This window comes from Myxine glutinosa, chromosome 6 (assembly GCF_964187855.1).
Source record: "Myxine glutinosa chromosome 6, kmMyxGlut1.1, whole genome shotgun sequence".
Classification (NCBI taxonomy): Eukaryota; Metazoa; Chordata; class Myxini; order Myxiniformes; family Myxinidae; genus Myxine; species Myxine glutinosa.
The window spans coordinates 142,961,552-142,982,543 of record NC_136266.1 but is presented as its reverse complement, the minus strand read 5'-3'; the positions used below and the strand labels follow the sequence as shown (position 1 = coordinate 142,982,543).

General features: G+C 42.7%; 1 protein-coding gene across 1 annotated transcript in view; it reads left to right on the top strand.

Annotated features, from left to right (window-relative positions):
• Positions 1-6,879: 6,879 nt before the first annotated feature.
• The window catches only part of LOC137417948 (uncharacterized), a 24,862-nt gene continuing 10,749 nt past the window's right edge, over positions 6,880-20,992 (top strand). The window contains exons 1-2 of the mRNA XM_078780631.1: positions 6,880-7,080; positions 12,174-12,606. Of these exons, the coding sequence (XP_078636757.1) occupies positions 7,066-7,080; positions 12,174-12,606 (448 nt within the window). The 5' untranslated portion in view covers positions 6,880-7,065. The remainder of the gene's footprint in view (positions 7,081-12,173; positions 12,607-20,992) is intronic.

Sequence of the window (20,992 nt, the reverse complement as noted above, 5' to 3'; positions counted from 1 at the left end):
GTAAGCCTTTGGAGAAGAGGAAGGATTTGATATCAGAAGCGATGATGGAATTCCATGACTTTGCTGATGATTGGGAGCAGGCTGATTTGTCTGTTGTTGCAGGGATCTGTTTATCTGTAGTTGTTTTTGTTTTGTTTGACCTTTTTGTACAAATAGAATGGTAAATAAGAATAATGAACAACCTGAAAACAAAATTGAAATATTGGGACAAAACTCAACACACGTACTTTAACTCAAAGACCAAAGTACATGATCGTTCAAACTTCAAAAGCTTATTCACATACACCGTGGTTGTGCGAACATACAGCAAACATATAGGAACCATACAAAGAACAAACAGTGAACAGATGCAGAACACAACAAACATATAGAAAATACGCAGCAAACATACAGAAAGCATACAGCAAATATACAGCAAACAGAGAACATACAGCCAAACATACAGCAAATATGCAGTGAGCATACAGACAACATATGCAGCAAACATGCAGCAAACATACAGAGAACATCCGCTGAACATGCAGAGAACATCTGCTGAACATGCAGAGAACATCCGCTGAACATGCAGAGAACATACGATGAACAGACAACATGTTGAGAACATACAGAGAACAAACTGAGAACATACAGCAAACATACGCACGCTTGTCCAAAGACAAAAAAATTACAGGTATACAACAAGCACGTTCTATGTCTACGTTCTGTCATTAACGAGGTTTTTTTCAAACCTTTAAAATACAAGACCCAGGCCTGTATTCCATGCATGAGGTACCGTACTTTGAGCAAATAATTGATTTGTATTCTGTAACCCAACATGTCACCAGTGACGTTAGATTCGATTGACCAAACAAGGAAAAGAGCCGCCAGATAGGAGAAATCCTCAAGTAACTAGACTCGCTGGATGGTGGTGTCAGGGTTAGAGTCCGCTCTGAGTCTGGGAAGACGGTGAAATATCAAAGACTTTAAAAATGGTACCTGCTGCTTCCTTGTATTGATGCTCACCATTTAAAAAGGATACATTACAAACAACCATAGGTTGGTAACCATTGCACAGTCTTGAGGGGCTTTATGACCATCTCATTGAAATTCCTTGGAAGGGAAAACAAATTATATAATTACTAGTAAAAGTGTCAGGTGTCCTTATATCTTTATTTATTCGACATCCTACGGACATAAATGAACACTCATTTTACTCTGTGTGCGTTGCACATCATGTGCAGCGAATTTCACCTCCCTACGCCTTGTATTTATTGTTATTTAAAATAAAACGCTTCTGTACACCACCCTTGAGGCTCGGTTTGGTTTGAAGGTATCCTTTGGGCCTTAATGATAGGGTACAAGGTACTGGGTCAGTTTCTCTAGGTAATGTTTTCGGTAACGAATATTTCGCTAATCTAATCAGAAGGAGACCCAGAGGTCATGGGTGTCATAGTCGGGGTTGTATAGCTCCAAAAATGGAAATTTCAGAGATAATTGATAGACTTAAAGGTTTTTATGAAGGAAAGGCTTTTCATGGTTTTTAGCTCACCTGGAACGAAGTTCAGGGGAGTTTTATGCGATGGCGCGCCGTCAGTCAGTCTGTCCGTCCGTAAACACTTGCAACTTCTTCTCCAAAACCGCTGATGGGATTGTGACCAAATTAAGCACAAATGATATGTGTTGCGTTGTGACTAAAGTTTGTTCGCGACATTTTAAAAAGTCGGCGTCTAAGGGGGTTTACTGGGGTCAAAGTGGATCCAGGTTTGACCCCCTAAAATAGAAATTTGCTTTTTCCTCTGAAACTACACACACTATTTCGATGAAACTTTACCCCAACCTTCATCACCAGTAATGTACCAAAGTTTGTTCATGGCATTTAAAAAAATCTGCCCCTTTGGGAGTGTGGGGGTATTGCCCCCCAAAATAGTTATTTTTTTGTTTGTTTGCTTAAAGTTTTATGATTATGTGAGTGTTACATGCTCCTCCCCAACCCCCGGTCACGGTGTACCTCCGAGCCCCGAGAGGAGTCACGGCAGAAAGATGTGTTATTCTGGGTCAAATATCAATGGTGAAACCACACCAATTGTTACCAACAAACAAATATTGTATTAAGGTCACACAAGAATAACAACACCAAAAACAATAGTAATCAATTGTACAACCAATATATATTTCCTATGATGGTACCATCAGGTTCATACACTATAACTCACTGTGCTCCAAGTGAGCGAAAAGAAGAATATTCCCCAATGTCTCTATTCCGGCATCAAGCCCAAGTCGATCCGCTCCAGCGATCGTCAGAACGATGTCCAATCGAGACCAGAATCCCATTCGGATGACAGTCACAGTCACGCGGCCAAAGCTGCGCAAAGGCGCCCTCCAGGCGACTGGGAAATCCAAAGGCGCCCTCCAGGCGACTGGGAAATCACACCCTCGGGTATGGACATTCCACGGCTCACAGTCGGCGAACCGCAAATTAACCTTCAAAAACCACGTTGCACACACACACCAGATTAACGTCTGAATGCGGTGAAAATGGTTGAAGCGAGATGAAACCTTGAGCGAAGCGCAAGTCCTGCGTGAGTCAAAATGGCCGACGGCCCGTTCTCGTGGCGTAACAGCACGATGATAATTCTCCTCGGAATCAACCGCCAAAACCTGACACGCAGGTTGATCTGTCACATCGATAACAACTCTGTCGCAAGAATCCCTTTCCCAGGAAACCCCAAGTTCGCTAGTGACCTCCGTTCGTCAACGTTTGCTCCAGATCTCGAAGCAGCTAGGTTTCTTCCCCGACTCACTCGCTCCGCCTTTTTCTCCTCCTCTTCCTCTTTGTCGTCGTCCGGTTCCGGTTTCATTTAAAACATTGACTTTTTTACCTTTTGAAAATAGTAACCTCTATCTCCCTTAAACGACAACAATAATAGTACATGGAATCAAAAATGTTTACAGTGGATGAAAACCACAACAACGGAAGTGACGAATCCGTAACAGTTAGTATGATTCTCCATGCTGCCCTGTCTTCAAGCAACCAGTGAAATTAGTTTAAAATACTTTTAGTCAGTGCAGTGTACTGTTTATTTTACCAGGTGAGCGCCAAGTGTATTGCCCCTATGTTTATGTTCTGCTGAGGTCATGTTCCAAACAAGTCTTAGCTAATATTCTCTGGAGTTTATCGTGTTCGTATGACATGTGTTCATTTTTGATTGAAGCTTTTTGTAGCAGGGTTCTTACAAAGAAGTCTCATCCTAAAGTTGATCTGATTCACGAGTTCTTAATTTGTGAATTTTCTCGCAAACAGGTAGATTAAACCTTCGACTTCACTCTATTTTTAGCTCACCGAGAACGAAATTCAGGGGAGCTTATGCGATGACGCGTCGTCAGTCCGTCAGTCAGTCAGTCAGTCAGTCAGTCTGTAAACACTTTAAGCCTTTTCTCCGAAACCGCTTATGGGATTGCGACCAAATTTGGCACAAATGATATTTGTTGTGTTCTGACTAAAGTTTGTTCAGGGCATTAAAACAAATCGGGGTATAAGGGGGTCTACCGGGGATCAAAGTGGATCCAGGTTTGACCCCCCCCCCCCCCCCCCAAATAGGAATTTGCCTTTTTCTTCTGAAACTATGCACACTATTTCGATGAGACTTGACCACAACCTTGATCATCCATGATGTACCAAAGCTTGTTCACGGCATTTAAAAAATCGGGGTCTAAGCTGGTCTTTGGGGGAGGGAGGGGGGGCTTATTAGAGATACTACTGTAGAGAGTTTATGACCAGATAAAGTTAGGGAGCGAACCTCATTGAAAGTTTATTTCACCTTCACTGACCATAAGACAATCTTTATTCAATTATAGTAAAAAAAATTAAAGTTTTTGTTTAGATGTGTATGGTAAAGGACATTTTGAAGACTGACTGTGCATGTTCATCTTCCCCTTTTTGTATGGTCCTTGTGGACACGAAGTTTCTGGGTATTTGAATATCATTAGTAATCGTGAAATTAGGGATCTGATGAAAATGGGAGCAAAATATAGGGATCCAGTAACTCAACCTTGGAGCTGCATTAGGTCTTCAATTGTAGATTCTATCAATTTTCAGCCGATTAACTTAAAATTTGAAGAGGTTTTACATATCAGGTCACTGAATTCACAATGATTTTTGAGGACAAAAGGATGATCTACCGAGTGCCATTCTACTTTGTTCTATTTTGCCAAGTGAACCTCTGAGTGATTTTTCATTTATTTATTTAATTATTTTTTCCTAGCATTTCTCCACGTACCGGCGGTTAAGAATGTCCAATTTATGTGACCTTGACCTTTGAACGTTTGACTTCAAACACAATATGCTACCAGCTTATAACTACCTCGACTGTGCTCTCTCAGGTGGTGAGGTTTTCGTGAAGATCAGAGTAAAAATGTGTCCTGTAGGCCAAAAATGTGACGGGACATTGTGAGAGGCGAGTGGAACTCCAACAGAACATGCTGGGAAGGGTTGTGATGTTCCCTCGTTCACTACTCGGTCAATCAAAGGGGTTGAGTGTAACTCCAACCTTCGTGTCAGTCGATGATTGAAGAACTAGATGGTATTCATAGAATACTTACCATGCGCAGTCAACTTGGTGCAAGCCCACTCTTCTATTTTATAAGGGTTTTTTTTCTGGGATCCAATATGGCTGCCATACCATGTGAGTGATGACATCATAAATTTATATTAACTAACGTAATTGTTGCATAGATCATGCTCAATAAATTTCAAAATGATCAGACGAAGCATGTTCGCTGTCAAATTATGACGTGATAATGAAGGCACCAATGACGTAATCGTTAACAATACTTATTCGCATGCGGAGTTCTTTACAATAAGTCACATTTCTATTTTTTTCCATGGAGCAGTTTCGCAGATAAAGAGGCGCAACGTATTTCGGTATTTTCCAAAATGGTGCCTGTACCACGTGACCTATGATGTCATAATTATCATTAACCTATTCTACAGGAGGAGGCGCTCATATGGTGAAAATTTTGTGTCCATCAGACCAATAGTTGCAGCGAAAAAAAATTCATACTGATCAGATGAAGCGTTGTACTTGTCGAATTATGACATCATAACAATGGCAACGATGACATCATCATTAACATGTTATACCCCATGGGGAGTACTTGACAACACATTATGCTTCAATTTTTTCCATGGAGTGCTTTCGAAGATATAGAGGTGCGAAGTTTTTCGATTATTCCAAGATGCGCCTGTACCACGTGACCTATGACGTCATAATTATCATTACAAAATTCTACAGGAGGAGGCGCTCCGATGGTCAAAATATCGTGTCCATTGGACTAACAGTTGCAGAGAACATTTTTTTTCATACTATTTTTCATACTATTTTTCATACTATTTTTTCATACTTATCAGATCAAGTCTGATACCTCCAAAGGCAGTCGCCGACTGGGCATCCTCCGTTGTGCGAAGTCCTTCCTCGGCACACGTGAGCTCCTCACCACATACAAGGCTTTCATCCGCAGCTCAATGGAATACTGTTCTCCCCTATGGGCTGGTGCTCCTGCCTCACACCTAGCTCGGCTTCACGCTATTGAAACCAAAGCTTTCAGAATCATTGGAATCTCCCGTGATGAAGCTATCTCTGAGGGCCTTTCACTCACTCACCGCAGGCAGGTTGGTGGTCTTTCTGTCTTCTACCGACTCCGCTCCGGCCTTGCACCCCCAGCTCTCTCTGTGCTCTGTCCCCCAAATATTCCTACAGGTCGCACAAGATCTGCCAGCAACCCTCTGATGGTTGAACTGCCGAAATCTCGGCTCTCTGCTCACCTTCACTCTTTCATTCCTCTTTTCTCCCGCCTCTGGAACAAACTCCCACACTCCCTTCAATCCCACACCTCCCTCCAGGTCTTTAAAACAGCTGTTCACCACCATCTCTTATCTTTCCCCATCCAAAACCTTGATCTTTTCTACCCCCACTAATTCACCCCAGATCCACCTTGTTTGAAATTCCAACTTCTTTCCTGGAAGTCCCGGCAGTGTCCATATGTTTTATACCTCTCCCACCTCCCCCCTTCCCATGCCTCCCCCCCCCCCCAAAGCCCTCTCCCTCCCACAGATCTCTCGATGTCCCTGCTCTCAGATGTTGTGTTTGTGTTCCTCCCCCTCTCGCCCCATCTTGTCTACCGCTCCCCATGTTATATGTTTTATGTGTCAGTTTGTCTTTCTGTGTGATTAATGTTAGCTTTCACGAGCCTCGATCTTGTATAAAAAAAAAAGAAAATAAAAAGTGTTGTACTTGTCGAATTATGACGTCATAATGAAGGCATGGATGACATCATCATGAACATATATTCCCCTTGGGGAGTGCTTGACAATGAATCATGTTTAAATTTTTTCACTGAGCATTTCTGAGATATGGAGGTGCAACGTTCTCCAAGATGGCGTCCGTACCATGTGACCTATGACGCCACAATTATGAATAAAAAATATTCGGCAGGTGGAGGCGCTCCCGAATCCTCTGGTAAAGTTTAGTGACAGTCGGACCAACGGTTGCTGAGAAAATGAATTTTCAAAATGCAGACTCGTACGTAGGTATGGACCTGATCGCGAACCCTGCTTTTCGCTTCGCGAGCACAAGCAAACAACTCAACGAAAGGACATTACTCTCGTGGACCGTGAATGGGAGTGGTAAAATGGCCGATCTGTGGCTTCAATCGTTCACATCACACCCATTGGCCAATGAGCCGTAAACTACGATCGTGACGTCTTCGCAAAGCAAAGCAAAAAAATCAAAATCATTTTCGTCCAATGCAATGAACCATAAGTAGAATGAGTTGAGACACCACAGACAATAAAAGTGTTTTTGACAATGAGGAAGAAGAAGAAGCATGTGCGCTAAGAGGAAGGATGTAGAATAATTTCCGGGTGATCTTGTGAACCTCGTCATATTGTAACTGTAACGAAGGCCACGTGATCATGTCGGCTCCGATCTCAAGTAAAGAGGTTTCTTCGGAGATTCTCATTTTATTATCAATAATGAGAAAGATCTGTAAAAACGTTCATTAAAAGATAAAAACATCTTCTGTTCGTTGATGACGGGAATGAAGGTAAGTTAAACGAGTTTTTATTGAATGTTTGTTGAGGTATTTGATTGTTCATTTGATGGTGTTTTTCGCTCCTTTTGTTGTATTCATTAAATTATTTAATATCACGTCATCACTAAACTTCCCAAAATGATCGTTAAACCTCATTCTTCCTTTTAACTGCAAAAATTCCAGATACATTTTATTATAATCAACTTGTATATCCAGTGACCAATGTCACCTTTAAATGAGAGCACGATGTACAATTACCTACTTTACCTGTTCTGGTGGATATTTTGCGTTCACAACCAAAATGTAGGTGGAAAACCTGATTCATAATCCAAAAATCTCAAAAATATGCTGTGGGTTTAAAATGTGACATTCCTGATTGACATTCCATACTTGGTGATATTGAATTCCACAAGGATATTTGATTCTGGAATTCCCTGCTGCGCCGAGGATAAGGTGCTGTCCCTGCCGCGCTGTCCCTGCCGCGCTGTCCCTGCCGCGCTGTCCCTGCCGCTACCTCACACTATCAGAGACTCCTCCTCACTCACCACATTCAAAACATCACTAAAGACCCACCTGTTCAACACTGCATTCAACATTCAACCCACAGCATTTAACCCCTGACTATCACTTCTCCTTCTCCCTCCTTTTGCTTTAAATATTTCCCTATTGATTCTTGTCTTTTTGCAATTGTTGTTTTCATGTATTGTTATGCATTATGTTTTCCACTCTGTCAAAGCGCCTTTGGGCTTCTGGAAAAGCGCTATACAAAATAAATGAATTATTATTATTATTATTATTAGACCTCACCGTCTCCTCATCCAAGTTTCAGCTTCCGAGCTCAAAGGATGGCAGAGATATCGCCCGGACAAACAAACAAAGAAATGGGGCGAAAACTGAGTACTTTCGGCACGCCGCGCATCATCGCCGGGCCCTCTTCGGCTCGCCGCGATGACGTCATGTAGCACCTGGAGATTGAATAGGAAAGGAGCAGTGTGCAATTCTCAAGGAAATTTGGTGCATGAGGCCATTCGGATTTGGTCCATCATGCCTGTGCTACATGAACACCACTCTCAGATTCATTAAATCCGGCAAGCAGAATCATTAAACAAGTACAGATACATTCAAAGTACACCGTCCCCATGCCAAATAATTAAATATCCTCCAGCGTGGGGGGGGGGGGGGGGTTCCCTGGCAATACCGCCGTGCAGCTCATAGAGACTGTATTGGGAGGGAGAGGTGTACAGTAATTGATTGATTAATTGCATTATTAAAAGCAATAAATAATGATCATAAAATATTTTCTTAATCAATTGGCTAATACTTAGCATACCGAAACCACCAGTGCTTCATCTGAAGCTGTAACTTTTTGAAAATTAATTAAATAATTCATTAATCGAAAAAATCAAATAATTTATTGATTAATAAATAATTAATTAATCGATTAATTGATTAATCAAACAATCAAAAATATCCTTTATAGCCACATCACTTGGTCACTGTCATGTCCAAATATTAGCTTCCTAGCTCAAAAAGTGCCTGAGATATTGCCCAGATGAGAAAGAAAATAAATAAATAATTAATAAAGAAAATAAATAAATAACAAATACAGATACATTCAAAGTACACCACCCACATGCCAAATAATTAAATATCCTCCAGCGCGGGGGGGGGGGGGAAGAGGGGGGGGGGTGCCCTGGCAATACCGCCGTGCAGCTCATAGAGACTGTATTGGGAGGGAGAGGTGTACAATAATTGATTGATTAATTACTTAATTAAAATCAATAAATAATGATCATAAAATATTTTCTTAATCAATTGGCTAATACTTATAGCATACCGAAACCACCAGTGCTATCCGAAGCTGTAACTTTTCGAAAATTAATTAAATAAGTCATTAATCGGAAAAATTAAATAATTAATCTCTTAATCAATAAATAATTAATCGATTAATTGATTAATCAATAAATCCCCAAAAAACCTTTATAGTCACATCACTTGGTCACTGTCGTGTCCAAATATTAGCTTACGAGCTCAAAAGGTGCCTGAGATATTGCCCAGATGAGAAAGAAAATAAATAAATGATTAATAATGAAAATAAATAAAGAATAACCATAAAAAATTCAATAATCAATCAATTCGCTAATGGAATACATAAACCACCACCATTTCATCCTAATCTGTAACTTAAATTTTTTTATTAATAAGGACATTAATTTTCACTCTACTCTGGACATGCTGCTTCTGCTGTCTCAACAATGGATGGAGGTCCTCAATGTCAAACAGGAAATTAGAGCTGTCTCCCTTGACATATCACGTGCCTTCGATGCAGTCTGGCACCCCGCTCTGCTCACCAAACTCTCCTCCTATGGTATCCATGGAAATCTCCACGCATGGCTTGCGGACTTCCTCTCTCGTCGTAGTCAAGTGTGGCCCTGAATGGGTTTCTCTCATCTCCCCCTTCCTGTTCAGGCTGGAGTTCCCCCAAGGCAGTGTTCTGGGCCCTGTGCTTTTTCTGGTCTTCATCAATGATCTCTCTGACTCTCTGGAAAATCCTCTCTATCTCTTTGCTGATGACTCCACTCTCTGCCGCTCCATTCCTTATCCCTCAGATCGACAGTCTGCAGCCTCCTCACTCTCTGCAGACCTGGACAAAATCACAGACTGGTCAAACAATTGGAACGATGTCACTATGTCTCTCCGAAAAGACCGACTGGACAACCCTCCCATTTACTTTCTGAACAATCCTCTCCAAGAAGTTCTGTCACTCAAGCTTTTGGTTCTCACTATCTGCCATGATCTTTCCTGAGAAAACCACATTTCCAAGGTGGCCTCCAAAGCCAGTCACCGACTGGGCATCCTCCGTCGTGCGAAGTCCTTCCTTGGCACACCTGAGCTCCTCACCACATACAAGACTTTCATCCACAGCTCAATGGAATACTGTTCTCCCCTCTGGGCCAGTGCTCCTGCCTCACACCGAGCTCGGCTTCACGCTGTTGAAACCAAAGCTTTCAGAATCATTGGAATCTCCTGCGATGAGTTAACTCCGAGGGCCTTTCACTCACTCACCACAGGCAGGTAGGTGGTCTTTCTGTCTTCTACCGACTCCTATTCGGCCTTGCTCCCCCAGCTCTATCTGTGCTCTGTCCCCCAAATACTCCTACAGGTCGCACAATATCTGCCAGCAACCCTCTTCTGGTGAAATTGCCAAAATCAAGACTTTCTGCTCACCTTCACTCTTTCGTTCCTCTTTTCTCCTGCCTCTGGAACAAACTCCCTCACTCTCTTCAATCCCACTCCTCCCTCCAGGTCTTTGAAACAGCTGTTCACCACCATCTCTTATCTTCCCCCATCCAAAACCTTGATCTCTTCTACCCCTGTTAATTCACCCCAGATCCACTTTTTTTTTGAAATACCGACTTCTTTCCTGGAAGTCCTAGCAATGTCAATGTGTTTTATACCTCACCCACCCCGCCCCCTTCCCGTGCCTCTTCCCCCCAAGCCCTCGCTCTCCCACAGATCTCCCGAAGTTCCTGCTCTCAAATGTTGTACTTCTGTGCTTCCCTCTCTCTCCCCATATTGTCTCCCGCTCCCTTTATTATATGTTGTATGTGTCAGTTTGTCTTTTTGTGATTAATGTTAGCTCTTACAAGAGCCTCGATCTTTTATACAAAAAAAAAAAAAAATGTTGCTTTTCACCCTATCTCTCAATGGTGAAAAATCACTTAAAAATTAAATAATTCTCCTATCTGAATCCATTTTCAGATCTTCACCAAAATCGAATCTATTTGTCTTGGTCACACACAACCTGTCCACCAAGTTTCATCCAAATCAATCCATAACATCTTGAGATATCCTGTTTGGGTTCGCTACCCCTCATCACCGCATGCACCCCCTCCACCCTCACCACTGCCTAAGGGGGTGTTCAAAAGTTAAACAAACGTAGAGGGGGGACGAAGATTAATCTTTCCTGAAGCGTCATTTCATTTCGGGCCGGCCCTGGGTGGTGCAGCAGCGGATTGGTGGCATTAAGCCGGAGTTATGCTTGTGCGTCTGCGAGCTAACATGCACGGGTGTCGCTCGCAGACGTCCGCACGGTTGTTTGCGAACATACTAGCACGTAACGCTAATGCGTGAACTAGGGGGAGTGTCGCATTTACTAAAACTAAAGAATGTACAGAAAACGAAGAAGAACCCAGAAACGGAAAGCCGTAAACAAAGTGACGTTCTCGTTGCATTGAAGTGGATCAATTAGTGTAGCCTACAGAAATGGATAGCAGAAGGATATTGAATGCCTTGAGGAATAATTTAGTTTATGTTTCTGGTGAAATGCCGCGCTGGGGGATATTTAATTATTTGCCATGGGGACGGTGTACTTTGAATGGATCTGTACTTGTTTTCTGCTTGTTTTCTCTTTGTTTTGTTCACCCATGGCGTTGCTGGCGATGCATTGAAATTTTATCCTCTGTCCATTTTTGGCTCTGGACATTGATTATATGCTTATTAATGAAACACAATAATGAGGGTGCAAGTAGGAGGGGTGAAGGGGTAGGGCAGGATGTAGAGGAGGAAGAGGAGTAGGAGGAGTGGTGATGGTAGAGGGGGCGGATGACATGGGGTGGGTGGCAGAAGTGGTTCTTTCATTATGTTTGCAGTGGCTGCTGTTTGCATCATTGCTCGGAGTGTGGCTGTGCCGCTGATGTAGTGCCCCCTTTAGGTGAGAGAAGAAATTTGGCCAGCGTGCCAGTGATAGCCCACTTACTCTTCGATTAAGATGCCATGGAATCTTTAACGCCCACCAGGTACCATCTAATGCTGACAGATGGATGGCCAGCTTCAAGTCCATCCGAAGGACAGCACACTCACCTTGCCCTATCTGTGAAACACCAGGATGACAGTTTATAGCTGCGCTGGGATTCAAACAAACCCAAACTAGACAGCTCAGAGGTGAATGTGTGTACCTCAAGGCCATACTGCCAGCCCCCACATGAAGAACAAACTAGATGCAAAACCCCACATTGATTGGGTAAAATAATAAGGAAAACGTTGTAAAGAAAGTAACATGTGTAACCTTTCCTTGTTTAACATGAATATTGTGTCCCTGGCAGGTCATGGGTGAAATGGAGAGCTTCTTGGAATGGCTCCAATCACAAGGCCTGAGAGCAGAAACAGCCCAAGCAGTGATCGATAAGCTTGGAATTGAGCATCAGAAGGTTATTCGAGTTTGTACAGAGTCAGATGCATTGCGAACCGAGCTCCTCTCTCTCGCCAAAGAGAAATTTCAATTTGCAATGTATGCTGACCTCTGTAAATTTATGAATTCTTTCTTGAAGCCACAAGTTGTCCAGTTTGCAGGATCTTCTCTGTTGGGAGGTCTGTTCGTAAACTTGGAGAATGTTATTCGGGAACTTTCCAGTTTTTGTAAAAAATTTGATGGATTCCAAAATGTGCAGCTGGAAAACGTTCCTGGTTTCTGTGGAATCGGGTTCAGTGATGTCTGCAACCTCCAACTTCAGGGTGATGGATTCACACCCAAGTCTGGTATGTCATTATTTTATACACTCTAGCATGTTGAGAAATACCTTGATACTCCACCATAAATACTTTTTTTCTTGGAATGTATGGAATGTCTTTTCGAGAAATTTTGCGTTGTTAGCATGTTTGGATTTATGATATACAAACTCCTTTTTTCTTAATCAAAATCCAAAGTGTTCCGTGTTTAACAACACACAAGTTGTTGCAATATTGCAACAAACGTTGCAATTATTCACAAGCAGGAAGCAGTTTGTTCACCTCACATTTAGGCAAGGACAGCCTTGGGTCTAAAATTAAAGGTTAATTTTTACAGGTAATTTAATTACAGTCCAAGGGTCCAAAATTTTGCCCAATCAATCCACAAATAGACCAATTACAATTGAAAGAAGATATAAAGGATTTCTGTAGGCAAATGACATTAAAAGTATACTTTGCTAAAGTACACCCAGCACCATCAGCCCCACAACAGACAACACCAACAGACACACATACAATCAATTACATACACCGATAGTTTACATACACCTAATACACCACAACTCACCTTACCGAAACCAAAAAGCACCTGGACACCACGTGTTGACAATCCCTTTTTGCACGTCTGTATGGAACAACTGAACAATGAAATTGAAAATGCAGCACAAAAATACAATTATTCAAGACACAAGGACAATTTTACAAAGGCAGAACAAAGAGCACTCTACAATATCCGACATAATAAAGACTTAGTAATAAAGCCAGCAGATGAAGGTTCTACCGTTGTCATTATGTCGACTTCCGATTAAATTGCAGAAGGTAATCTCCAACTACATAGTGATACCTACAAAGAGCTCCCATCCGGCCCCACCCTTCCACATCTCAGAGGTTAAAACGATCGTAGATTCTATTCAGGTAGATGAAGCCATCAAATCTCACTTTGTTCCAAAATACCCTCCTTGTCCTTATCTTTATTTTCTTCCTAAAAGACACAAGGTAAACAATACAGGTAGGCCAATTGTGTCTGGCTGCGCATGTCCAACTGTTTTGATGTGAAAATTTGTTGACTGTTATGTATTTCGTCTCGTACTGAATCTCCCCTCATATCTCAAGGGCACAACCAGTTTTCTGACTCACGTCCGAGGATTGAACGAAACATACTCGCCTTTTGACTCCCGAAATATTTTAGTCACGGCAGATGTTACATCCCCATACGCTACTATTCCACATTCAGAAGGCCTGTCTGCATGCCGCAAAGCACTGGATACACTCCAAGTCCCAATACCACCTACCTTATGCGCCCATTGGAACTGACGCTCAAATTGAATAATTTCAAATTTTCCTCGTCGATCTTTTGTTTATTCACATTTGTTCTTTCGCTGTTTGCCTCTTTTTTTTTTTTCACCCATACTTCTCCCGAACCTCTTACCTTTGTTTTAATGTCTTAAACACCTCCAAAAAACCATATTAATAATACCGTGTACCCTCCCTCCCACCCCCGCCCTCTCCCTTCCACTGATCTACCGACGTTCCTGTTCTCTACTTGTGTGCTTTCCTCTCTCTCCCTCTCCCCCTCTTGTCTCCCACTCCCTTTATTACATGTTTTATGTGTCCGTTCTTGTTTTTGTGTTGAATGTGTTAGCTCTTACACGAGCCTCGATTTTGTATACAAAAAAATAAATAAATGTAAACGGACGACATTACATTCAAACTCAGGGTACCACTATGGGCACCCCTGTTGCACCATCATACACCAACATCTTCATGGGAATGATAGAGGCTAAAATCTATGCACAACCTCATCACGGCATCCTGGGTACGTTATATTGATGACATCGAGTTTATCTCGTCAAAATCCCCCCATAATCTCATACAGTTCCAAAATGAATTAAATTTGATTCATCCGACCATCAAGTTTACATTCGACAGCTCAAAGTCCATGCTTCACTTTCTAGACACATCACTCACACTTCAAAACAACAGACTCAAAACAGAACTATACACCAAACCAAGAAACACTCACTCTTACCTTCTCCTATCTTCATCTGACCCTAAACATACAATTTATTGTAAACATACCATACATACGTACAGTCGTCGATACAGTACAGTCGAGCAATCAGAGGAAGACGCATCTGCTCAACAAAAATGGCAGAAGAAACTTCTCTCTCCCAACTAGAAAGACATTTCCTTGCAAGACACTATGCCTCTCACTCTGTGAAAGAAGCGATAAACCAAGCAAAACGCATACCTAGACCAGACCTTCTGACTTACAAACCCAAACCTGCAACTAACCGTGACCCACTGGTAACAACCTACTTCCCCACCCCATACCAATTGCCATGTATTTTGAATAAGGCCCTTCCTCTCTCTCCCCTCCGCCCCCCAGTCAGAAACACTCAGCACCACATTTCCTCAACCTCCACTAACATCATTTTGACGTGGTCGGACACTCGGGGTCCTTTTAGTAAAAGCAAAGCACCCACAGCCCCACAACAAAGAAACAAGGATCTCTGGCTTATATAAATGCACAACAAACAACTGTATCATTCACAAAGAGGTATTATAAACCAGGAGCCAGCGGTCGTTTTTTGCACGAAATGACCATTTGTTATTAAAGGGTGCCCGTTATGGATTAATGTATCAGGCCCAAATATGTGTTAATTACAGTGGTGCTGGGTTTTGAGAAGTTCAACATCACATTGTATGCTCTCCTGACCATATACATCATTCAAATCTTACAATATTAGGAATTGAGTTACTGTAGTGGTACCACCATCCACTTGTGAAACCAAATTGGATGCGTAGCTCGTAATTTTGAAACTGTATGGATTTCATTTTCCGAAAATGGGAAAAACGACTTTCACCAGGGTCACTTCCTTCATGTTTGAGTGAGTGACACATACAAGATACTAGTCTAAACTCAGTGTAATTGATTCAGAAACCTGGGCTATTTCCTCACAAACAAAATGAGTGGTATATGAGGTCTATATCTGCAAAAATGAGTGAGTTACAGGCCCACAAGTAAACACTTACCTTAAAGTGGAAATGTGCATGTAATTCGGTCAAATTTGGCAAAATTACTTATCACAACTAGTACACCCGCTCACTACGGGAGCGGCAAGAAGGGTCATTCCTCTTTGGGGTATATAGATTACAGTCGATTTATGGTCGGGTCTCAAGAACATTGGGTGTGTGTTCATTTGCCAAGTTTCTTGTGAAGAGATCGCCAAGTGGTTTAAGCATTTGAGCAAGCACTCCATTCAAAACCGTTAAGGAACGGCTGGCTTGGCAAGCCCAAGCTAGCTGCTTGGTAAATGAGCACACCCTGGTCTTCCTCCCTTTCAGTTTCGTATTAAACAGCAAGAGCAAGTTTCAAATGTTCGCTACCAAAAATACTATGGTAGTGGTAGAAAGGGCCATGTTATTAACCCAACATTTGTGGGTTATTTCGAGTACAGTTGATCTTCGCTCCGTTCTGTAAGTAAACCTTACTTCACGGATGTCGGGATTCCTCCAAATTTCTTCATTTAGTGTTATAAAGAGCATTAGCGACTGTTTAAAAAGCTAAGCATACGTGTTTGTGGTTTATAATATTTTTTACTTCCTGTAGAATCCGTTGCTCCCACGGAAACGCCATTATAACTATAAGCTGTTTATACACGTTATCACTGCAGGAAAAACGCCGTGGGGAAGTGGGACATTATTAGTATTAATACTGTTTTGTCATAACATTAACAATATGCGATTATCATTAATTTTGTTATTAAAAGCGTCTTTGGAAAAACGCCGTGATAAATCTCTTCTTTGGAAAAACGCCACAATAAAGCTAATTTAACATTGATATACACCTCAACACGCAACCTCATTGACGGCAATGGCGGGGAAAACCCGCTCGGGGGAGAAAACCCCTTTGGGGAGGGGGGCAAATAAATGCGCTACAACCTTCATTGTGTAACCCTTTGTCCTCCTGTCAAGTTTGGTTGAGATTGGATAATGAACGACGGAATGTATTGGCGTCAAAAATTCATCAGACAGACAGACAGACACCAAATGGTGTATTTTAGTATGATAGATTCTTTTGATATGAAGGTTTCATATGCAGTTAATAATTTGTATCGATGCAATGCAGTCTGTAAACATATGAGTAATGGCAGTCAGGTATGATATTTGCTACAAACACATATTTAGTCAATAATGCACTTGACAAATGACAAAATAAAAATGAAATTATTATATTCACATTGAACGTGTATGTACAGTACATTTTTATATAACCCATATCACTACGACTTAAACATCATAACACTCATCCACATCACTGTTGTCTGTATCCGACCATTCATCATCAATCTCCTCATCTGAGTCATAACTTGAACTGAGGTCACGACCTCAGTTGTCCAGGTTGTCCTCACTTGCCAGACCTCAGTTGTCCTCAACCAAGTTGTCCAGGTTCAAGTTATCTGGCATTTGCAGCCCATCAAACCATTTAATACGTAGATTGTCATTGTCATCCATATTCCAGCCATGTTGCGTTGAATTCCATGTGATCGGGGTTGGTAGTTGGGCGTGCCTCCACAGGTATGCCACATTGTTGGAACCTGAGGATGTCCCAGTGGAAGGTGCTTTGCTAGCCAATGTGGAACCTGAGGAAGTCCCAGTGGAAGGTGCTGTGCTAGCCAATATGGAACCTGAGGATGTCCCAGTGGAAGGTGCTGTGCTAGCCAATATGGAACCTGAGGAAGTCCCAGTGGAAGGTGCTGTGCTAGCCAATATGGAACCTGAGGAAGTCCCAGTGGAAGGTGCTGTGCTAGCCAATATGGAACCTGAGGAAGTCCCAGTGGAAGATGCTGTGCTAGCCAATATGGAAAATGAGGAAGTCTCAACGAAGAGACGACGTCACTCATATTTTACTCCAGAAAGAGATCGCCATGTCAATGCAGACCTCTGGCAGGAAAATTCAAATATGCCTAGTACACTGTAGTTGAGGCAGATAATCTTGTACTTTCAAAAAGGAAAGACTCTTTGTGGTATCTCTAATGTTCCATACATTCAAAAACTCTCGTGTTGAGAGGGTGGAATTCCCTCTACACACAGGATGCACACTTCCTTTACAAGAAATGGGAAAAATATTGAGTTACCCCCTACCAGGCTAAATGTAGTTCAACAAACTCTACTCAATGTTCAGAAAGTGGCAGATGAGTGTGGTGAGAAGTACATGGCAGTTCATTATGATCTAGCAATAGCTAAAATAGCTATGCGTATTCAAGACCAAGGGTCACCTAAGTTTGACAACCTTTTCATCTGCTTTGGGACATTTAAATGGAATAGTCATATTTTGCTGGACTGAGATATATAATAAACTCATCTGGAATGCCTGATCTGCTATGTGATGCAGAATTGCTTAGCTCTGGCTCACTGCAAGACTTCCTGAATGGAAAGCATTACAATCGCTGTGTCCGTCTGCACCCAATTATTATGAGCGCCCTGGAAAAGCTGCTTCTCAACCAGTTTATCAAGGAAAATGCGGATCTTCCAGACCGTGTGCTTTCAGCACTAAAAGTCTTCAGCAAGAAAGCTTCACCCAAGTCTCTCACAGCATTACTCGCTGATCCAGGCCTTAAACTGGTCTTCACACAGTGGGACAAGTATCGGGATAACATATGAGAGGCGAATCGTGGAAAGACAGCCAAATACTGGATCAGTTACATGGATATGCTCAGTCACGATATGGTACTCGAATGTGTATCGCATACTAATGGCGTTGACCTCTATGTGTATGCACTGAAGAAGATCTTACCAGTCTTGTGGGCTGCAGACAGACCAAACTACAAGCGATGGATGGTAAAATACTATCTCGATCTTCTAAATATGGAGAAGATACACCCAGGGATAAAAGCCTACTTTGAAGATGGTGCACTATCAGTACAAGGAACATCCAAAACATTTATTCGCACTGCCGGAGACATCACGCAAGCAAACCATTAACCATGATGCTGCTTCTCGACAGACTGGAATATCCGCATGCACCCAATGTGGTCAGTCACAGAAGAGGTGGTCAGTGACACGATCAGCAAGAAGCGCTGTTGTTACATGCCTTCTTGAGATGGCTGGACTGTCATCGGAGGAAGAAATATTCAAGGAACTTCAACCATATCGTGAAGAACATGACAATGCAGATGGGGAAGCACTTGCAAAGCAGAGAGAGGAAACCTGCAACCCGTACAGTGACATACACAGAGATGACAAACTGTACTGCCTGTCGACTGGGTGCACTGATTCCTCTGAAGTTGCTGAAGATCTCAACAATCTGTATAAAACTGAGAACAAGTTGAAAAATAAATTCATCACCGAATGTGAAGCCGGACCTGATTGTTTCAAAGAACCTATCAGAAGACACAAGGTCAAGAATTCTGCAGTTAATGGGATCACTGTGACATTAACCACCAGATATCTCAACGTGTTGGAATTACGCTTCACGCGAGATTTATTTGACGACTTATTTATTTAGCAATGCAGACGTTCATAAGTGTCGAGGCCATAGTATCATATCCCCTGTCACCAGCACCTCTGTCAATGGCGCACATTAATGGAGCGATTTGCTCAACCAACAAAACAGTTCTCGGCAAAAAGGTAGAGAAGAATCTGATCCATATACCAGTTGATGTCCGACCTCAAGTGGCTTTTGTAGACTTCGTATTCTTCATCAGGAGCAGGAAACCTGAAAGAAAGCTGATGATACTGTTACATATTTATGTGAATGTATGTGAATTACCATTCAGGTCTTTGCTTATCCGTGTGTAGTAGATTAAGGGTTGTTGTGGTTGGAGGGTCAGGAGCCCTTCTGAAAAAGTGTCCGGAAATGGAAGTGACCGGAAACGGAAGAGAAAAAGACACGAGGAAGAAAAGGGACGAGTATTCTTCTTCCTCGCCCCGCTCCGACGAAAGGTGGGATCGACCTTGCGCTGCGTGGAAAAGCGGCGTTCCGAAGCCCGTCTGGCGAGAGGAGTTACCGGGACGTGTACCTACCCGGTGGAGACGTCAAGTTGACGTGGGGCCGTGCATCGACCCCGCGTCTGGCACCGTTCGCGGCACCGTCTAAACAGACGCGTACGGGTCGCACGTTGGGGCCTAACACGCCTTGCAAGCGGCGTGGGGCTTTTGGCTTGCTTTACCGTACCCGCTTCGCGTGGCCACGAGGGGCTGCAGCCGCGGTGCCTGGTACGATACCTGCCCGGTGGAAACACGTCCACCCGGGGTTCGTTCAACCGCCCGAGTGCGGCGACGCCGACCAGCATCTCGGTCAGGAGGGGCCCAGAGACATTGTGAGGGGCAGAGACCAAAAGGGGGTCGTGAGTACAGAAGTGGACACACATATATAAGATGGCCATCTTAATCATATAGGGAATTGATTGTGGATTGGGAATTGTTGATGGTTGTTTGTTGTTGATTGCTCGGGGAATATCCGTGATTGTATCATTGAAATCGTATGATATCCTTACCCTGGAAATATATCATTGCACATCCGTTTCTCTTGGGTGGAAGTCATAGGGATTGCGTTGCGAAAGCGCATATATATAATACTACTTTCTGGCGAAGGTCCTCTCACGGTCCGGGGGTCACCGAGACCAGGTAGTCACCGAGGGGACCACGTAACAGAATTGGGGGCTCGTCCGGGATCTAAAAGTGTATTTGTATAAAATAATAAAATAATATTTTTATTAATTAAAATTTATTAATTAAGTATTAATTGGTAAATTTTTGGGGAAATTGGGGTAAAGTCTTGGGTGAAGGTTAACAGGTGTTAACGATAGTCACCATGGCGTTTGTGGCACAGAACTTTGCGGTAACACCGAGTGAGGCACAGTTCCGAGCGTTACTAAAGTCGGACCTCTTGAAATTGGCCAAACATTTTAACTTGGAGGTCCGAACTAATTTGAGGAAGGCAGAGTTGCAGGCCACGGTGATACAATCTATGGTGGGATTAGGAACATGGGACGAGTTAGCCTGGGAGTGGCTACCCGAAGAACCAGAAGACGTTGAGCTCCGGAAACTGGAGTTGCAATTACGGAGCCAGGAACGGATCAAAGAAGAAGAAAGGAAAGCAGAAAAGGAAAGAGCAGAAGAAGAAGAAAGGAAAGCAGAAAAGGAAAGAGCAGAAGAAGAAAGGAAAGCAGAAAAGGAAAGAGCAGAAGAAGAAAGGAAAGCAGAAAAGGAAAGATCAGAAGAGGAAAGGAAAGCAGAAGAGAGGAGAGAAGAGAAACAAGCAGAGGAGAGGAGAGCTGCAAGGGAACTCGAAGCAGAGGAGAGAAAAGCAGAAAGGGAATTAAAGGAACGTGACATGGAGCTTCGGCAGGAAATTAAATTCAAGGAGCTGGAGTTAATGAGAGAACGGGGAGAGGCACCACCCTTGCTG